The 20,475-nt window shown below is 36.6% G+C and overlaps 1 protein-coding gene across 1 annotated transcript in view; it reads left to right on the plus strand.

The window, feature by feature from the left end:
• ulk4 (unc-51 like kinase 4) overlaps positions 1 to 20,475 on the plus strand; it is a 112,489-nt gene that overhangs the window by 64,471 nt on the left and 27,543 nt on the right. Inside the window, exons 32-34 of the mRNA XM_088928437.1 lie at positions 1,846 to 1,951; positions 11,665 to 11,831; positions 15,058 to 15,156. Coding sequence (XP_088784563.1) covers positions 1,846 to 1,951; positions 11,665 to 11,831; positions 15,058 to 15,156 — 372 coding nt within the window. The remainder of the gene's footprint in view (positions 1 to 1,845; positions 1,952 to 11,664; positions 11,832 to 15,057; positions 15,157 to 20,475) is intronic.

The following is a 20,475-nucleotide window of genomic DNA, read 5'->3' on the forward strand; positions in this document are numbered from 1 at the left end:
TAAAGCCCTGATTGTTCTCATACGGTTTTAAACGTAGGAAGGGTGTCATAAAATTTTAAGACTGAAAGAAGAACTTAATTCTGTTATTATAAATTCAATAATGTTTAATCTGTTAACTACCTTTTGGTTTTCTTTGAAGACCTAGAACTGAACTTTTAAACTGGTGCGGAAATGTGTGGTCTTAAGTGTGATCTGCATGCACAAAATATTATTTTTTCCAATGTGAAAGTGGTTGAGCTTTTTATCCACCATATTTTCAGAGACTGTGAATACCACATATAGTGCTTGCATACTTTTTTAGTGCCTGCTATTATTATCTATGGCATAATGTTCACATATTCTTTTAACAAGCTAGCAATAAACATGTGGCTAATGACGTCAGAAGTGTTAATGGAGTGCTGTATAGTACAAATAACATCTTCATTGCTTTTAGCATTCAAGCCTTTGCATTTACATTCTTATAGATAAAAATAAAAATGAAAAACATGTACTAGTGCATTATAAACAAATCGTTTTTGCAGGGTTCATAAAACATTTGTGAAGTCTTAGCCTAAAATGCTTAAGCTAGTGGTACTTATTGATTGTTGCTACTTCTGCTGTGGTTTCTGATTCCTTGAAATAAAAGCTGTGTTTGTGGAATACATAGTAACCAAATCGAAGGTCAAAATCCATGTTTGTTTGTTGTGCAAAGCTAAAATGGAATTATTCCACAGATGTTTCCTTGTTGTGTAGATAGTACAATAATCTAATTAGAAAGCTGGTGATGGGGGTGTGCGTGGGTGTGTGTATGAGTGGCTGTGTACTTCTCTGGGAACAGCTCTGTGACACTTCTGTGTGGGTCCAGCTGTTAGACACAATCTACTTCCTGTCTTACGGAATGGTTGTCTTAACAATACTGAACTAAAGTATTTAAGAGTGAAAAGACAAAAGATAGTAGTTGGTGTCTTTATTATCTTGTGTATTATTTTCATGAGAATACAGAGAAATTTTGTGCTGTGAACCACGTTATATCCTGGTATAGAGTTTCAAGAGAAGCTGTCCTGCTGTTTCAATTATTGGTATCTATTGGTCTTTGAACAATAGCTTGAGTCCCTGTGGCTCGGGAAGAGAAAATGCTGAACTATTGATCCCTTGTGGAATTTTGTAAATCAGAGGTTACCGTAAATTCGGGAATCAGCATGTAATTCCTCTTTAAAATCATAGCATTCATTGGATGTTAAATAGGTTCTTAGCTATCTGTACTTGTATTTTTGCTTAAGTTTTATGTTGTTGGTCCAGATGCTGTCAATAAAAAAATCAAACACAATGTTACTTGTTAATTGTAAGATTCAATTCAGAATATTGTGTACAGTTTTGAACACTACATTACAAAACAAATATATTGTTGCTCTGGAGTCAGTCCACAGAAGACCAGCCAGTTACAGTCCCAAGCTTAATTAAATATCATACAGTTAAAGTTGTCCTACACAGCAAAGACTACAAGAGGTCCTGATTCAAGTACTCATAATCTTCAAGGACAGAAAAGACTGATTTCCCTCCTCTCTTTTGTAACCTTTTGTATGTTCTTATAATGGCATTTACAGTGCCTGTAGACAGTCTACACCCCCCTTGGACTTTTTCACATTATATTGTGTTACAGCATGGAACCATGATGTATTTAACTGAGACTTTTTGCCACAAAGTACTCTATAATGTCAAATAAAAAAAAATCCAGACATTTTTATTATGTTTACGTAGATGTATTATGTATACATAGTGTGGGAATGATTTTCGGTTTTCACTTTTTTGGGAGTTCTGATTACTTTCCTTTTGATTTTCAATTTGTTCCGTTATTGTTTTGAACAGGATCACCAGGACAATGTACTTGGTGGTACAATGCAGAATGCCGTGGCGCTTTTGAATAACCTGGTTGGTCATAAAGAAACGGATGTTCATCTGCTGTATAAGGAAGGTACTGTATCTAATTCTAATTGTCTGGTTTGTTGATATATGCTCATATCACGTTATAATGTGGCTCTGACTCACCTGCCAGGCACAAATTATAAACCTAAAATTTTATTGTGAATCTCCATTGGGTAAAGGGAAGAAGCCTCTGAGAAACTGAAAGCTCCCATTACATACTTGGTTTGTGATTTGCCTAGTGGGTGTGTTGACATTTTGGTGTCATAGATATGAAGAGTATCAGATTTTGGCTTAATATTTTGAAGGTACAGCATTTCATTTACACCTCAACACCTCTGTTCATCACTGACATTGTCAATTCTTTTGTCAATCCCTATTACTTATATAATAAATAAACGCTTTGTCTTTATTGTTGGTTTAGCAACACCAGTAATTAAAATGTCTGCTTCTACTTTGTGAAAACATTCTTGTTTTGTAACTCTTTTAAGCAAAGGCTTAAATTTGGGGGTTTAATTTGTTTACTTGGAAAAAAGTGTCAGCTTGTCACATGTAAGTATTGAATCCCATTAAGAGTGGGCAAAGGCCATATTAAGATAAAGCTGCCTTCTGAATTAAGCAGAATACAACCCATGGTTACGTTTCTCTGTAAACCTGCATGCTACAAAATGAAAGGGAACCTATCTCTAAAGTGTACCCACTAACCAGAAGAGGCCGTTTTTAACTGATTCACGCAGAACTTCATTAACTAAGGTAAATCAGAAGATCCTTTTGATCAGTGTGTCTCACACCCAGCACAGCTCAGTAAAGATGCCATGGTCTGAAGCTCTAACAAGTGGAAATGCTGACGCTAGCTAGGCGTTTTACCTATTGTCTCTGGATTTTTTGAGACACATCCATAGTCACCTACCATAATCTGTAACAATAACATTACATAGCAGACATCAATTAATTTCTATTTGTTAGACTTGTGTCAGGCCCATACTGGTGCTGTAATTCAGATTTGTTCAATTAAATAATGAAACATCTCCTCATAAAAAGCAATAAGAAAATTCTTTTATATAAATATATTGGTTTACTTTTGGTAAATTGGGGAAGTAGATTAATTTAAAAAAAACTTCATTCAAAATCCCTGAAAGTAATTTTACAAGCTCTCTTTCAAACATAGACTGGAGACAGTGACCACTTGGTGAATCTTGACCAGCTGTAGTCATGTAGTGTGACTCAGAAGTACGTCTGTACAGGCTCTTTTATCACAGTCACAGTCCGCTCAGGCATCGCTGCTCATTTCTTTGTCTTGACACGAGTAGAGCATGCTGTTAGTGTCCTCTGATTTTGTTCATGGCTTGCATTTAAATGCTACAAGCTGAAGGGGGCTGTAGTGTGGCATTATGTGCAGTAGCTAGCTGTAGATCTGCTGCTTTTACCATGCACTACACCTCCCTGTCCTCAAAAGCATGTGATTTGCTAATATTTGCCAATAATTCATGTTAGTTTTTGTCCTGTGGCCTTGTTTTCCTTAACTGCAGCTCATAAGACCCTTTTCTCAGCTGTTACTTCCCCTTTAAATGAAGGTTTTGTTTCCTGTAATTGTGGGTTGTGTTACAACTGTAATGTTGCTTCTCTTAAATTTTCATAATCTGCCTTTACTGACAATGTACTAGAGTTCAGTTGCAACATGGTTTCGTGGAGATTTTTATATGTGGGTAGTCTTCTGACATTTTTCACTCTACAGGGCTGAGTGAGTCCCTGCTTTTGCTTTCTTTTATCTCTGCACTTCACTTTGTTAATGCAGCTCTCTAGCTACTGGCTGTTGATGTCCTTAGGTGCCATGGACAGTCTGCCACAGAGCATACAGTGTCCTTGACTGCAGTCTGCGCATTGCTGGGGGTGACTTTGTAATTAGCACTCAGGGTTTCCTTTGCATTCTTCAATTATTGATTTACTTTACATTGTCTTAGGATACCTGTCTAGCAAAGCTTAATCTGTTTACTAATCTATTAAATAATGTATTCCATTGCAGTCTGTTGACAGTTAGGTTTCCAGTTTCTGTAACAGTTGGCTGATTCACATTATCAGTGTTGAGTGTACCAAGACATACCATTGCACTTACTACAACATCAAGACACTCTCAGTATATGTTCCTATCAGGGCTAGTCAGTGGCATGTCTGTTGGTTTGACATTTAACAAGCCTGTATGAAAAAGCATGTCTTAAAATAGCCTCATGGAATATAACTGAGTGCCCCATGAGTTCGTGTTAAGATACACATAGTTTAAATCCATTGCACAGGTTCCAATATCCCCAATATTCTTTTATGTGAAACGTCTTAAATCTGCTATACTAACAGGGGAATGCCATTTTCACCTCTGAAGTAAATGTGCACAAGATATGCAAACAATCTGTCAGCATCTGTGTGTGATACATGATCCCTGGAGGGTTTGGAATAGTTTAGCTCTATACTGAGTTTAAAACAGAGGCTAATTTATATGTGCATTGTCACAGAATGAAAAGAGCTCTTTCTTATTTACTGGAGCATAAAACAATAAGCTGGTAGATACCAATCACTCTTGAAGGATTCAATTCTGTTGTGATATTAAGAAATTTCCAGAGAGATGTAACCCACTGCCTTCAGTGAATTGTATACATTCCATATTGGACACAAACACAATTTCATGTGTTTATAGACTGTCCTAATGATTTGTTAAAAGGTAAAAAGGCTTTACTTACAAACTACAGTGTTTTACTTCATGCTTGTCTTTTTTACTGACACGGTCAGGCAGTGTTCCGTTTCCCCTGCAGACGCCCGGTGGTATAGGAAATAAGAGTTTGTACCAGGCTAGCCATGACTCCTGCTTTCTGACCTGAATGCTCTTGAACATCATTTCTGTTTGCATCCCATGTTCCTTGTATTGATATTGATTTTAAAGATGTCCTCTGGATTGGCTTAGTTGATACGTCTCAAGATTGTGAATCTTCCCCGTCCAGGCTAAAAAGGCTCATTTCTTTTAATCAAATTGAGAATAACATCACTTTAAGGTGAGGAATTAACCTTGTTACTCCTTTTTGCCTCTGTAGCATCTGTATCGCTGAAGTGCTGTGTTGACTTTAATAAACACCTGGCAACTTGCATGTGACACGTAGTATCTTGAAATTATCCACACTAGATTTCATTTGCCAGGTGTCTTCCCAGATATGAGTAATGTCCTGTTGTATCATTTGTGTTACTGAAACAGCATTTGCAACTTCAGCTACTTTTGTATCATCTGCAAATTTGCCAGATTTGCTAACTCTATCAATCTAAGACAGTGAGTTAATTTGGGAAGCATAAACGTCATAATACTGATCCCTGTAGTTCTGTGCTAATGACCTCCTCCATGGTAACTGCCCTTATCAGTACCTTGAGTTTAAAACATAAGGAAGGTTATAAATAAGAGAAAGGTTAGTGTGAGATCAGGTTATGAGTGAGGGGCCTATCGAGCCCATTTGGTAGTTGTAGTCGTCTCTGTTCAGAACTGAATAGGCTCAGTTCTTTCAGCTTGTCAGTGTGACACTCCTTTATGTCCCAGAATACATCTGGCTGTTCTCTGGTTGAATCCTATGACAGCAGGATCTTTTCCATAATGTGGCGATCAGTGTTTGCCTTATTATTGCTTCCCCACTTTGTAAGAGGATGTAAATGATGTCTCAACATAAACACCAAAGTGTTTTTCATACATAGCCACTTCTATCTCAGTGTTTCTTATTTTGTATTTGTAGTCTTTGTTTTTACTAACCGCGTGCAAAACCCTTGTTTACATTCAATGACATCAACTAGGTATTTGCTTAGTCTTGAATTTTGAATTTTATCTAAAACTTTTTAAATTTTATTTCCTTCCTCTCCAGTGTTTGCTAATCTTCATCAGATGCAAACCTGACTTATTTGCTAACTATACCAGAATCTAGATGACTATACTGATATACTGTAAATTAAGAATAGCAGTGGTCCTAGTACAGATCCTTGTAGTACTCCATTAATTGTCACCCCAAATTCAGCATTATCTGTACTCTGTTTCTGTTAACCTGTTCTTAATTCACACGCATTTCCCTGAATCAAGCCATTTCATATGCTTTGTGTGTATTCTGCTTGTTCAGAGAACTCTAAACTGGTTGATTAGGCGAGACGTGCCTTTTCTAAATCCATGTTGACTATTCTATAGGATAATATTTCCCTATAGGTGATCCTCTGGTATTAGCTAGTTTATAATCTTTTCAAATACATTACAGATATACCCCCATGAGCCAACTCAAGCTAAACAATGACACCAGTATTTGCTTCTGTGATCTCATTTGCTTAAAAGAAAACAGAGTATTCCCAAAATCTTAATCTGTTTTTCAGTTTATTTTCAGTTTTTAAATGCTATTTTTTTATTTCTTGAGGAGGTGTTAGTGTTATGTTTATAGGATGTGTTTAGTATTATATTTTGCTGTGTGTGTCTGTACTTGAGGTAAAAGCAAAACTGGTTCACTGTATTTGAGACCTTTAATTTTTTTTTTACTATAAAAAATTAAAAAGTATCACAATAACTAATTTCCTTACACACATGTAAAGAACAAAGGTCAGAATGTAGACTTAATATCTTATATGTATCATTAATATGCTTTTGTGTGTTTTTTTCTGCTCGGAAATGTGTTTGTTTTGTACAAGCTAATTTAACAAGTGTAGTTTTGTGCTTGCCAAGCATGCCTATATAATTTGTCAAGTGCCATTCCCTTTTCATTCCCCCCATACATTGAAATCACTTAAATGGTACTGCTTGTAGTTTCCTTGATTGGTTAAGGGCTTGGATGGCTTCCCTGGCGTGTTTAAACAGTGGTTTAACAGTGGTTATGAGTGGTTCTGTAAAATCTCAACTCGCTGCTTTGTCAGATATAAATTCCATCGTGCTGAAGGGCCGATGTGAAGGTGGCAGTTTGTTCTCTCTCCCTCCTGCATTCCTCTGTCACACTCATTACCACCAGCCGTTTGTGTGCTATTTGGAAAGAGTCAGCATGATTATGTGTGAATTGGATCTTTTCTTCTAGGAAACTGTTAATCCAACACTAAAAAAACCCCATCGATAATTTGTGCTATCTCCAGCTGTTATGGTTCGTATTGTCTCTCTTGGGTAACTGTGAAAGAAATGTGTTGTTTAATTGATTCTTTTAGGTGTGACTGAAACTCTTAGACATGTATATGTGCGTGTGAGTTAATTTGAATATAATAGAAGCCATGAGAGAAGTGAGAGTGTGTGAGGAGAATTTTAGAATTTTATACAAATGCATCCCCATGAGTCAAAAAAGATAAGGAAACAGGCTGAAAAAAATAACACCACTCCTTGCTAGTGGGCTCATTCGCCTAAAAGCAAACAGTGTTCGCACAGTCATCACAAGCTGTGAGAAGCAGAACAACTTGAGGTATCTAATGGTCTCTGTCAAGCTTCAGTGCATTTTCTAAATAAGAGTAAATAAACAATAACATAACAACATTAAATAGTCTTTTTAATGAAAATATAGGTAACCTTTACTGTTGTAAAATTTCAGAAGCTTAGAGGTACGAACCGTAGAGCTTTCATATTAAAAAATTATAATATGTAGTTTTTAATGTAACATGGTAATGGAAGTAGGAGCTAATTTGCTGTGATACTGAGCAGTGGGTTTGGTGCAGTGTTGGGAACTACATCAGTATAGTTTCCATTACTTCTAGATCAGTAAGTTTCCATTTGTTATTATGGTAGTTTTCCTCCAGCTCTCTGTGTGGATCAGTGCTTCGCTTGGTTACTCTGCCATCTGCTTGGTTTCACATCTGACAAGTCTCTCTTAATGTCACTGGTCTTGCTCATCAAGAAATATTTTTGCCAAACTAGTTTAGTTTAGCTTGCTGCTATTTACGTCCTCCATGTGCTGGTTGGTATATTGTGTATTGTACCTACTGTAGGAGCGGTTGTATGTCCACACATTTTCCCAGGTGTGGCTGATGTGCACAATTGTCTAGAATCTACCAGCTTCACTTGTTTTGTACTTAAACATGTTTCTTCATGTGATGCATCATAATATCTCTATCTGATTGTGGAGGATTTCAAATCGCATTGTTCAGGATGCTCTGACATTAGATCTTCCTCACTTCTCCTATTTCAGAATGTCACAGGAGTTTTATCTATCTAAAAAAAAAATCATCAATTTCCCTACGGGATTAATAAAGTATTATCTATCTCTATAAAGGTAAAATGTTCAGCTGATCTCTTGTAACAATAATTGTAAATTTTCTTTTTTGTGTATAATTTAAATGTTTAAATAATTTACCTTTCCCTATCAATTTAACCTTTTCACCTTTCTTCCATCAATATAACTGGATACTGATTTTGAAATGATCAAATTTAATACATTAATATGAATGCTAAGAATGTTATGTTGACTATAGACAACTGAGTTTCAATATTGATATTATTTACCTTTCACATTTTTTATTTTTCAACTACACATGTCTGTTAAGATATAGTAGTTCTGCAGTGTATTGGAATATACTTTAGGATTTATAATGATTGTTTTGTGTTTAAAACATGCTTTCATTTTTTTTCTTGAAGAACACATACTGTTAATTTTTGAAGGAATTGAAAGAACTGAGCCTAAGACTTTCCAGTCACAGAAACGTAGAAAGAATAAGGGATATTGAAATGTGTTTGAATAGTAGGAATTATCGGCTTTTGGCTGCAATGTGCTTAATAGCCCGAATCCTTTAGTAATCATCACACGGTTCGTGAGAGAGCAGTATGTGACATGTATGTACAGACTGGCCAGGAAAGGCAGAGGGAGCAGCAGTAAATCACAGCCTTTCAAGTGACTCCAGCTGAATTGAGTGATGGGTTTGTGAAAAGCTTATTTTACTTGACTGAATTCACATATGAGGAACATTTTATTTTATGTCTTTGAACCCATTCAGTTTGTTTGACATTAGGTTTGTGATCATTTTCTCATGTTCTTAGAAAGCCTGATTTACCTTCAATTTCTATCGACCTTTTGAGAAAACCTTTTTAAAGAACCAAATGTATTGAAAATTCATTTCTGGAAAGCTGATGTTTTCTTAGCATTGCAGCTCTGCAGTTATTTCTGGAAATCTTCATCTTGAGCCAATGTCATTGAAAGTCTTGTATTCCCTGTATTTTGTGTTTAATTCCCTGGTAATCTGAGCTGTGACACCTCTCTCGACCCATTTATTTGTGAAATATTTCCAGAAGTCGGTGTTATTTTATAAATAATACAACAGAAAAGCACTGATCAGTATTGTCTTCCGAGGTGGAGTGGTTGGAAGGTTTGGAAGTGTAGTTCGTGCAACACTCATTGCCTTCTAGAGAATCCATGCTGGGATGCAGTTGGTCAGTGAGAAGAAGAGGGCTGGTAATCACAAGTATTGCTTTTATATTAACTCAGGGTGAGCTGCAGGAACTGAATCGATATAGCTTTGCAGCCCAAGGCACTGTTTACCGCCAGCTGAAAGTCTTCAGGGTCTGGAGGTCCTTTGTCGATCCTTGCTGGGGTATTTAAGATACCTGGGCAATAGAGTCATCGTACACAAAGATTCAAAGTCTGGCACACTCAATTACCTGTGATTACAGAGCTCATTTTATGAGCCAAGCATTTTGCCTGGTGAAGTGGGTTGCGTTTTATAAAAAGATGAATGAGAAGGCTGTTGAGCAAAATTACAAAAATCCATTGAAGTTTTACTAGAGTCATTTACATTACAATTACAATTACAGACCTGTGCTGACTTATTAGTTTACTTCATTCACTTCTTTAAAATATTAAATTCTATAAAGAAAATAGTTTCTAAAGATGTTTCCAGCAGAATTCACACATTATAATTCACACATTCACACATTATGGCAATAATGACTGGATGTGACTGGCGGAGGACAGGGGGAGGATACGATAGAGAGAATATTATACTTTCAGAATTATAAGATTATCAATCTTTAAGGTAAATAGTTTAAACATAACACAGCTAAACTGGAAAAAGCAAAGGTTTAGTCTTAATCTTTTGTGGATAATATATTTCAAGCCCTTTGTCATTTAAGCAAGTAGAAAATACTCTCCAAAGTCATTGTTCATGTAAGATTGTGTTATTGTTTTCATATTCTGTGTGTTGTATGCAAATGTTTAGCTGTGATGGTTTAAAAAACCAAGGGTTGTCTTTCCTGGAAACGTTTTTTGGCTAAAATATATTCAAAATTCAGGTGATACAAGGAAGAAAAGAGTATTTCTGCACTACTACCACATTGTCTGCTATCTGAAGGAGGGGTGTTTTTAATAGTGACTAAAGACAGGCTAATGCATACTGATGGGAATACTGTAAGCAGCCATCTATGAAAAATGTGGAGAGAACATAACCAGGTATTTTAAGTTTTCATCTCAGGAATAAGGAGTTGTGGAGATAATATTCAGAAAGTATCATCCAAGTTGATTGATCTGGATTTAGAACTTACTAATGTTTAGAAGTCAGAGAATACTGATAAGAGCACAGAGCTCCTCATGGGATAATTTACTTAGTGGAAAACAGGATTTATAGTAGGACCGGTACCAAATGGACAGTTGTCATCTTAACTGGTTAAGTAAATGTATTGAATTATCAGATGAAATCTACTGTAGAAGCAATAAAGGAAGTTCATAAAGATTTAGATACTACCCATGACTGTGGAGGCACCTGGCAAATTAAATGTATTAAAAACAAGTACAAAGCTTACAATCATGTCCGTTTTAATTACAAGATGGATGGTACTGATCGTAAAGCATCATCCTATGAAAGAGTAGCAGGTGTCCACGTGGGCTCATTTTTTTCTTTTCTAAATAATTTAGGAAGTAATGAGTAGGCTACACTCGAGGGTCTACAGTAGAAAATGTACAATATGAATGGAAGTTATGCTAAATTGTATAAAACAGTCACCATTTTAAATTTTGTGGGACATTCTGAGGATCTTGTTTGAAAAAGTCAGCCATGGAAGAGCTACCAGATTCATTCCTATTTGTAAAGGTGTCTTTTAAAGATTAAAAGACCCTCATCTTTTCTGTCCTGAACAGAGGAGATTATGAGGGGATTTGACACAAGCGTTCAAAATACTGAAAGATGATAACAGAGTCACTTCACTGAATTACTTCAGAATCAATAGTGAAACCAGTACCTGGGGACACAAATGAAAATTATAAGGTAGTGCTTTTAGGACTTAGAGTAGCCCTAAAGAAGAGGTATTCTTTACACACACTGAGCGTGAGGTGTCTGAAAAGAAATACCCAATCATGTTGTCAGGGGTGATTCCCTGGGATCTTTCAAGAACTTGATAGATGAGATCCTAGCTTAATCAAGTACATTTCTAGTACAGTAAATTGATTATGTTTAATGTTTATAGAGCTCCGGCTTAGTTTTCTTTTGCAAACAAAGTGATACACAAAGAGAATCGCCTGCGATATCATGAAGACTTCAAACTGGTATCCCAGTGGTGTGTACCTTGAGCTGCTTGAGTCAATAGGTTATGTAAGCTGACATTATGTTGGATAAAATTGTTCACCGACAGTGACAGACCAGTTTTCTGCCTTTAATATTGCACATTTGTATTATGCAAGTCTACCTTTCAGAATAATTTATATGACATAAGGAAAGTTGTGTCTGTGTGGCAAATAGATGATGTGATGTTTAATGACACAAAAATCTCTCCTGCATTATTTATGGATCATGTTTTTTCTTTCTTGTCTTCTCCAGGTCTGGTAGAACTTCTCTGTAATGTTTTCATTGAGACAGCAGTTCTCCACATGGAGTGTGAAGATAAGCACAGCATGAAGAATGGAAACAATCTTCTGCTCTCATTACTTGATATTTTACACAGTATGCTGAGACACACTTCCAGTGTAGTACGAATGGCTCTGCAGGTACTACACTATCAAAGTTGCTTTTGAATTTCTTTTTTCTTTCACTTTATTTTTTCCCCACTGCTCCATTTCCACGTGTGGTGAGTCAGGTGAGAGAGTACTGAAGCAGCAATTGCAACACTCTTTACAAATGAATCTTCTGTCCAAGAGTGACAAAGAAGTCAGTTTTTACTTCCTGAAATACACCTCAGTTTTTTTTAGAAAGAGACATCATGGATTGGAAGAAATGAATGGATCATAGAAGAAGGATTTATTAATGTATTGCAGAATTTGGACTGTATATACTTTTGTTCCAGTAACCTACCCTTGTGGACTTTAACATGGTTAATGCATGAAGCGTCATATTTTTTCTTATAGTTAGTTCACAAAATCCTTTAATTAGGAATGCCAGTGACTGTTTATTTGCATGCTGTGGATACAATTGTCTTGTGTGGTTGGATCTCCCAGCAGGTGACTTCCCACATGTGTAATGTAACTATAGTGTGAGTCATTTAGTAAGAGTATATTTCATGTGATCTCTTGCCTGTGTTTTTTTCAATATTACTTATGCTCACAATAAGTGCCAATGTGTGTGGAATGCATCCAGCAGTAACTCTGGTGTGTTATAGTCAATTTCATATTTTACAGTTACACAGTTAAAGTGCTCTTTGGAAATTGAGAGGTTGCCTCCAGGCGTGCAACAGTGGCAAGTAATTGCCTGTGAGCATTCTTGCACAGAGCTTTCAGTTTTTACAATCTTGAGGGTAATGTTCCAAGTCTTTGGAGACTTCTCTCTAATGTTCAGTAAACCTTTTGAAATATCTAACCTACAAAAATGTAGGACTTTTGGAATGTTAATAATAACGAATATAGGGAGTATGGTACATTGTTTTTTTATGGACTGAACTCAGAACCACACAATAAACCTCTGTTTGGAATTTGCTCTTGGTAACTTAACCCAGTTCTCTGCATTCCCATTGTGATCTAGGTGACCTCAACATGTACGTACTCTCCAAAGAGCTGCACGTTATATGACAGATCACCTTTTTCAGACTTACACGCCATTTGGCGAATAGGTGTAAAGAATGGTTGTTATAACGGAAGACGGGGTACATTTCTCCCATCTGTAGTACTGATAGGAATCGGCTCCTGGGGATTCCTGGCCGAAGAGGGTGAGGAACACATTCTTTACTGAGACTGTCATATCTGTGATGGCTTACGGTACCACTGAACAGGCAGGCAGAGTTTTCCCATGTTAATATATGTTTATAGATATGTTGGGCTAAATTATTTTAACAGGTTGCACCACATCAAAATATTGACAATCACATAATGCTAAAATTCTGTGGGATCTCCTGACCAAACTTAATAAAGTACAACTATGAAATAAAGAATCATTATATTCACAATACTTTTTAAACAACAAATATTTATACTATCTGAAAAGGAGATGTAGTAGAGATGTTTTTCCGTCTTTTTGCTGGGAATGATGAGACCAGTGGTTTTATCATATATACAGTATATAATTCACCCACATATTACCTTCCTATTACAGCTGCCCTGAAACTGGCTCACTGGCATGACTGGATCCCTGATCTCATCCCAGTGCAGGTGCAGTGGGAGAAAACAGTAGTGAGAATGACAAAGACAAATTCACTCGGCAGCAGTATTTGCTGGCGGTTGTCAGCTAGGTTTACAGCAGGCCCGTATTATGTGCGAGGCAGACGAACAAGGTGTATATTTGATGCAAAAGATTTGCAACATCTTTATATTGTAATTTTTCTGTAACATTTACTTTTGATACAGTGGATGATGAAACGTATTATGGCAACCATACGTTTTGGTGTTTTTTTTAAACACTACATATTGGTGAAAGTCAGTAAGAAAGTTAGTTATTTCAAAATTATTTAATCTGTTAAATCTATTAAAGTCCTTAAACAGTCTTGTCAGTCTTGATTTACATTATAGAAGAAGTCAATGTTTTCAGTAAAATGAAAGCATCTAGACAATATTTTGCCTAATTTGAGTACTAATTTGTACTAATAAACTGTTTCTTATAGAAGTTCCATTAATTGAATATTCCATAAAAGGAAACATTACTGTTATTAAGCTAGGCCTAATATTTACGTTTCTGTTTTTTTACTTCTGTATAAAAATGCTGAGCTAGATATCATGGTCATGTTTTATTGCATCATGTAGCACATGATTATCCTTCTTTTTTAAAGGACTTTCATGATTTCCAGTTAGGGATGGTTTCTGACCCGCTGAGTCAAGGATGTATTGGGTTTATGACAAAGGCTTGGATTTAGAATCCATAAGGTTTCACACTCCTGGGACACCCTTAGCTTCCCACTGGTACTCATTATCGCGTTTGACATCTTTTGTACACCTTTGAGCAACCCTGCATACATATTTATATGCAGATATTGGAAGATGAAGAATACATAAAGGGAATAAGTTTGCAGAGAAAATTGCACCACTCATTAAAAAGGTCTCTCTAACCCAAAACATTTTGCTTCTGGATAATAATAATGTATGTTATTTTTTCCATGACTTTTTCTCCCAGGATATTTCACTTGGATCTGCTCAGCATTAATATTTTCAAAGGACAAATAAATAAACTGCAGAGAAATGCTACATGCCTAATAGTGTATTAAAAAAGAACCTCTTCAGTCTTCTTAAAAATTCTGAACTGCATTCTTACTTTATAACTACTAGAGTTATTATATCATATAGTAGCTGATTGTTAAAATCTTATCCACAGGCTGATCCACAGCAGGCAAATAGATGAACTCAAGCTTTAGCCATAACATGTATGTGAAGTATGTCAATGTCAGCAATAAAATATCAAACAATATCAAACCATGACAATGCAGTATTGTTTTCATATAATGTTTTCTTATTCCTGCCTAAATGTAAAATGCTTATTTTTATAAAGCATTTTTTTCATACCTATGTTTATAGTTTTTCCAATTAAAAATGGACTTGGAGAAGCATTTGAGCAGGTCAGTAATCTGAGGCTGGCAAAGAACACAAGGACTCTGTGGTGATAATGTTAATGGATTGTTCACACACATTTCAGTCACAGAAGGGCTCCTGATAAGCAATTGCCTCATTATAATGGGTCATCCTCTGGCTGGGAAAAGGACATTTCTGTTTTCTCTTTCACTGACCTGCTGGTTTTCATTTGTAGCTCCAAGTTGAATTCACCTCCACTCTTCTTTTCATTTTGACTGCTCTCATTAAGGCTCAGAAATCGGACACAGGAGGGGACACCCAGGCTGCAGAGGACCTCCTGCTTATCAATAAGCCCCTGACGGACTTAATTAGCCTGCTCATTCAGCTGGTAAGATGCACTGTCTTTAGAAATAAAGTGGAATGTTGCGGGAGCTGAAGTTGTTCTGTTCAATTTTAATGTACCGCTGCTTTCAAAGTTTCCATAATTTATAGAAAGTCTATTGAATGGGCAAGTAAAACCTTCTTTCATTTCCATCAGTTTAGCTGAGAGAAATCCTCAGTCGAAGGATGTTTCATTGGATTTAAATCAGAACCTACCTTTTATCTGTCCAGGCATTTATTAGTTTTTCCCTAATATATTTGTCTAATTTGTCCCCTATTTGCTAATTTTATTTTCAAGATTTATCGGTCCCTATTTTTATTTATTTGGAAATGCCACAAGTAAGCCCGAAATCGTAAATTTCCATTACAAGTAGTATGTAATGTAAAGAGACACTTGCAACACAAGCTTTGAGGTGGTCTGTTTCTCCCTCAGGATACACATATTCTTGATGACCATGCAACTCAAGCCACATTTGATACATAAGGCCAGTCTTCCAGTTTCAGATGTATGTGTCTGTCTTCTGCATCATGTACAGTACAACAAGGCTGTTTACTTCATTGTGACAGCACTGCGTAAAGTGACATGCACAAATATTCACTGCCTTCCAATGATGTCCAATCTTGTGATGATATATGATGAGCACATCGATTACAAATGACGTAGACACTTTTTCAAGTGAATATTTTTTTAGCAAAACATGAATGCTCAAACTGAGTGCTTTTATGGGTGAAAGAAGTTAAATGTTGGCAAAAAAGGAGAAGTAAAATAAAAAAAATGTTGTTGATAGCATTAATATCATGTCAGAATATTAGATTGACATTTTGCTGTGCATGTGATAAATGTGTGTTGCATATCTGCCAGTTATCTATAAACAATTTATATTTCACTGGATTTGGGAATGGAAGTTTAATCTTGTAGCTCTTTAAGCAAAACGCAAACCTCATTTTGAAATTAATGGGAAAACAAGGGGAACACAGGGAAGGAACATATTTTTAAATGCCCTTCCAGTCTTAAATGAGCTGGAATGTTTTTAAAAATACGGTCTTAACATAAAATGTAAAAAAGGCTGGTTTAGAGGAAGAAAGCTTTTTGGAACAGGGTTAATACCTTCGTTCTGTGCCCAATTTGGATTTTATTAAAGTAGTCGGTCAGATCCAGGTGAAGTCATCAGATGCGGAGTTCAAACTGCAATGACATGCGTATTGAGCTCTAACAGGATCAGCCTACAAGCTGGTAAACTGATGCCACCTTTCTATAACGTTATAGGCTTTAATTCAGAGATGTCAAACTCACTTGCCATGATGGTTCATGTATTTCAAACTGGCAATATGTAGCATACATTATCAAAACACTGGCTATCACCATTGCGTAGAATTACTTGTACGTTTTGCATTTTAGTCTCTACTTTACAATTAAACATCTCTCTTTAAAATGCAATCGGGAGTAACTGTATCTTCACAAGATGCCCATTTAGCAACACTTACTGATTACCTGCTTTGTATGAGTGGTATTATCAGCATTATTAACTGTAATTATTTAAACGATAACTGTACACAATGGAAGTGTGTCTTCTCTTGAGAAGAGTGCTTTCAGGTCAACTTGTTTCACAACTAGTGCAAAGGAAAGTGCAGCTATATACATCCACCGCTTAGCATACAAATGTGCAATTTATAAAAACAGATTATATTGTTTATTATGTTCTTTAAATTCTGTTCCTTGATAGGGTACTTTCAGGATTGTCCTATCCTTATTGCCATGTGTAAAAATTCAATTTTGCTATATAATAAAACCCACTGGGTACAGTTGTGTGGCCTCTGCGGGTTCAGACGGATCGAATCCTGGCCATTAGTCTGGCAGCTGCCGCACAGCCCAGACTAATGGGCCCGGCGGGCCAGCGGAACCAACCCGTGGGCCGCACGTTCCACAGCCCTGCTCTGATAGAAGCAGATTAGCATTTTGATGTCTAGGATGAACTGTTCCCCATCTGTTTGACTGATGATATGGTAAAATGTAAAGATAACCTTTGTAGAGAAGGATGAGATCATCCTCAGCACTGCTCACATTGCGATTTGAACAGCAGGGGGAGAATAAGAGAAGCAAGAGACAGAAAACTGTAGTTAAACTTGAGGGACATGATGATTCATGACAAATAGCATTCCCAAGGGAATACAGGACTGTAACGTTTTCCAGATTATTTGGCAGTGGAAGAACAGAAAGTGCTGGAATAGTTAAAAAACTCAGCGATTAGGTGAAGTGTTCCCTTTTCGTCTCCTGCTGTATGATAATCCATATGTTTTGCATTTGTTGTAAAGCCCAAGCGATTGTAACTGCAACAGTCTGTTTCAGTACAAGGGACTGTACAGAACCCTGTGTTGTCTGAAAACAGAGCATGGAAGAGCTGGCAGGATTATTACTGAGTGAACTACACTGACAGTGCATTTACAGAAGAGGAAAAAGTTGTGTCGAAGAGGATTCTGACGTTGTGTTGTTTGCAGGCAGTACTGGCTGATTAGCATGATATTGCCTCCTGATTATATGAAGTCTCTGAAGAATACCATTGACACTGCAGTTAGAGACATGGAGCTGAGTATATGAGACAGAGAATACTTAAATATGCTAATGTAGGCAGAGTCATTAGGTAATATGTTAAAATGCAAATTTCTATACACTGTAGAGTTTATAAATACTCTCTATGTATATACTGCATGTGTAACTTGTTGGTGATTATTATACAGATATTGGATGTGCTTTTATTCAGAACCTCTTACTCCCCATGGGTCAACGCTGTGCAGCTATCATGACTAGTAAGACTCCAGTAATTAATCCATATTCTGATTTTGAACAGTAGTTCATAGCACACACTACACAGAATAAGTTAGCGTTAGAACTAGTAGTTATGTGAACATTTGGCATCAAAGTATGATTTCCACATTGGAAATTGTCTCATGACCTATATAAAGCTTTTATCAAGAAGATGCCAATGTCTCTTCATTGTGATCTTTGTACTCTATTGTGTTCTGTAATATATTTGCTTCTGCTCTGTATATACCAGTAATAAACTCTCCATAAAAACATTCATTATTTGTCTGTAATAGGTGAACCAATTTCATTTCTAAATTAAAAGACTTCAAAGTAAAAACTACTAATTTGGGTACCTAATTTTAATTTAAAAAAATACCTTGTTTTTTATTAAGTTTTCTGGTATAAAAAAAGTAATAATATGACAAAAAAATTAGTCTGTATACTGATAGCTAATGTCATGTAGGCATAAGCTTGTGTGATCTAGGATAGTCTGAAGGCCTGCATTTTTTTAAGCTAAAGCTGCCATAAGGTTTGTTGTTAAACTACATTGTGTATTTTTTCCCTGTTGATGTGGTACTGTTTAATTTTTTTACAGACACTGTAACTGGTTTATAACATCAGTATTTCAAATGCAAGTTAATTACTCCATGTTCACCTGTTTCTGACTCTCAACAGCTGTAGGTATGCCTTGTGCATTGGAAGTGATTGACCAGTGAATTTATTCAAGAGTTAGTCAATGAATGTGAAATGGTAATAAACATCCTGAGTTCTTTTATTGGTTCATACGAAATTATGTACTCAGTCAGTCTTAGTCTTTAATACTCTTGGAGCATAATCCACCATGTCATGATGATCATCTGTAACAAAGTAAAAGTAACAATCCATGTTCAGTTGAAAACTGTATTCAAGTAAAACATTTGTTGATGATTGTGCTACTGGAATCCAGCTTTTAGAGGTTTTTTTTATTTTTAGCAGTCATTAAGGACAAAACTCAGAATACTGAAATGTAATAAGATGGTTTGAGCCGTTTTCAGCTTGACGTTACTGACCATACCAACATAAAAGCCAAAATCCCATTTTCTCAATGCTCGAATGCTTTGCACAGTTTTGTGCAAGTGAAGGAGCTGGGCTCACAGGTGCTGCTTGGAGGTGGCTTTGCGAACTGCACAGATGGTATTCAACAGCAGACCCCTCCGGGAGATTCCTTAAATGCATTACAAAGGACCCAATGCAATTATAGATGCCAGCGCTCTCCCACTGGTGATGCATTTAGAAGGTAAAATGTTTACCTTCACTTAACGTCCAGAGCATGCTCAGCCTTCCACTTCCACATGCTGTAGTCCATAGGGGACGTTACAGGGGAGCACGCTGAAATTAACACTACAGCAGCATCACTGGATATCTAGTCTGTCAGAAGCTTGATGGATTTATATACTATATAAATTATCTCTAAGATCTTTGCACACTAGGATGGTGCAGTTTTCACCCCGACTTCTTAACAAACTTGCTCAAGCTGTGTCAGCTTAGTTGGTGATTGATGATGGACAGCAATTTCTCACGAAAGTGTTATCTGACAGAGTCAAGTCAGGACTTTGTCTGGGCCACTCAGGGACATTCACTTTCCTCTTCTTCATCCACTGCGGTGTAGCACTGGCCCTGTGCTCTGGGTCATTCTCCCGATGACAGGAGACGTCTTCTCCCAGTCGCAGGCTTTCGCAGACTGAAACAAGTTTTCATCTGTTTTTTGCCTGTATTTTGCTCCATCCATTTTCGCCTCAGACAAACCTGACAAACTTCCCGGTCCCTGCTGCTGAGAAATTGTGACTTATCAATGGACTTCTGTGGACCTCAATATTAGGTCTGTCATGGCAAAGGGGAGAATATCTATACAATCCACTTCTTCCGATTTAGTTTATTTTTTGCTGACATTTAATTTCTTTCAACCGTAAAAGTTTTAGGGCTGAGCATTGACGTTTTGATTCAAAATTTTAACTTGAAAATGTGTGTACATCATTTCTAATTTAGCATAATGGGACGTCATTGGAAGGTTGTAAAACTCTGCTAAGGCAATTTAGATTGAGCAAGTTCGTAATGACTGTCCTTTAGGCTTTTCGATCACATTACATACTTGCATACACTCTGTACGTGCTGTGTGTATGAGTGGGCAGTGGTTATAAGATTTTGTACCAAGCGTATCATAGGCCTTACTGTTCCAGCTGTACCGGGAATAGCACTGGCTACAGTTTATTAGGAAAATAATCAATACATTTGATGTTTTATACCTGTTTTGCATCAAAATAAAATTTTTGAAGCCTTATTAAAGATTAGTTGCGGCTGTTATTTTTATGCAAGATTAGTATTCAAAACACGACTGCACATTATTTTAGTTCCTCCTTCAAAAAAGCTTGCCCGGTTTAGCAGTTTACTGATTTCATAATTGCGTTGTGAGGCTGGACCTGCCACTAGAGGATTACTATAACAGAAAGGCTTACTCTGCACAGTGTGCTGGAGCATAAGAGGACC

The sequence above is a fragment of the Atractosteus spatula genome, chromosome 12 (genome assembly GCF_055471065.1).
Source record: "Atractosteus spatula isolate fAtrSpa1 chromosome 12, fAtrSpa1.hap1, whole genome shotgun sequence".
NCBI lineage: Eukaryota > Metazoa > Chordata > Actinopteri > Semionotiformes > Lepisosteidae > Atractosteus > Atractosteus spatula.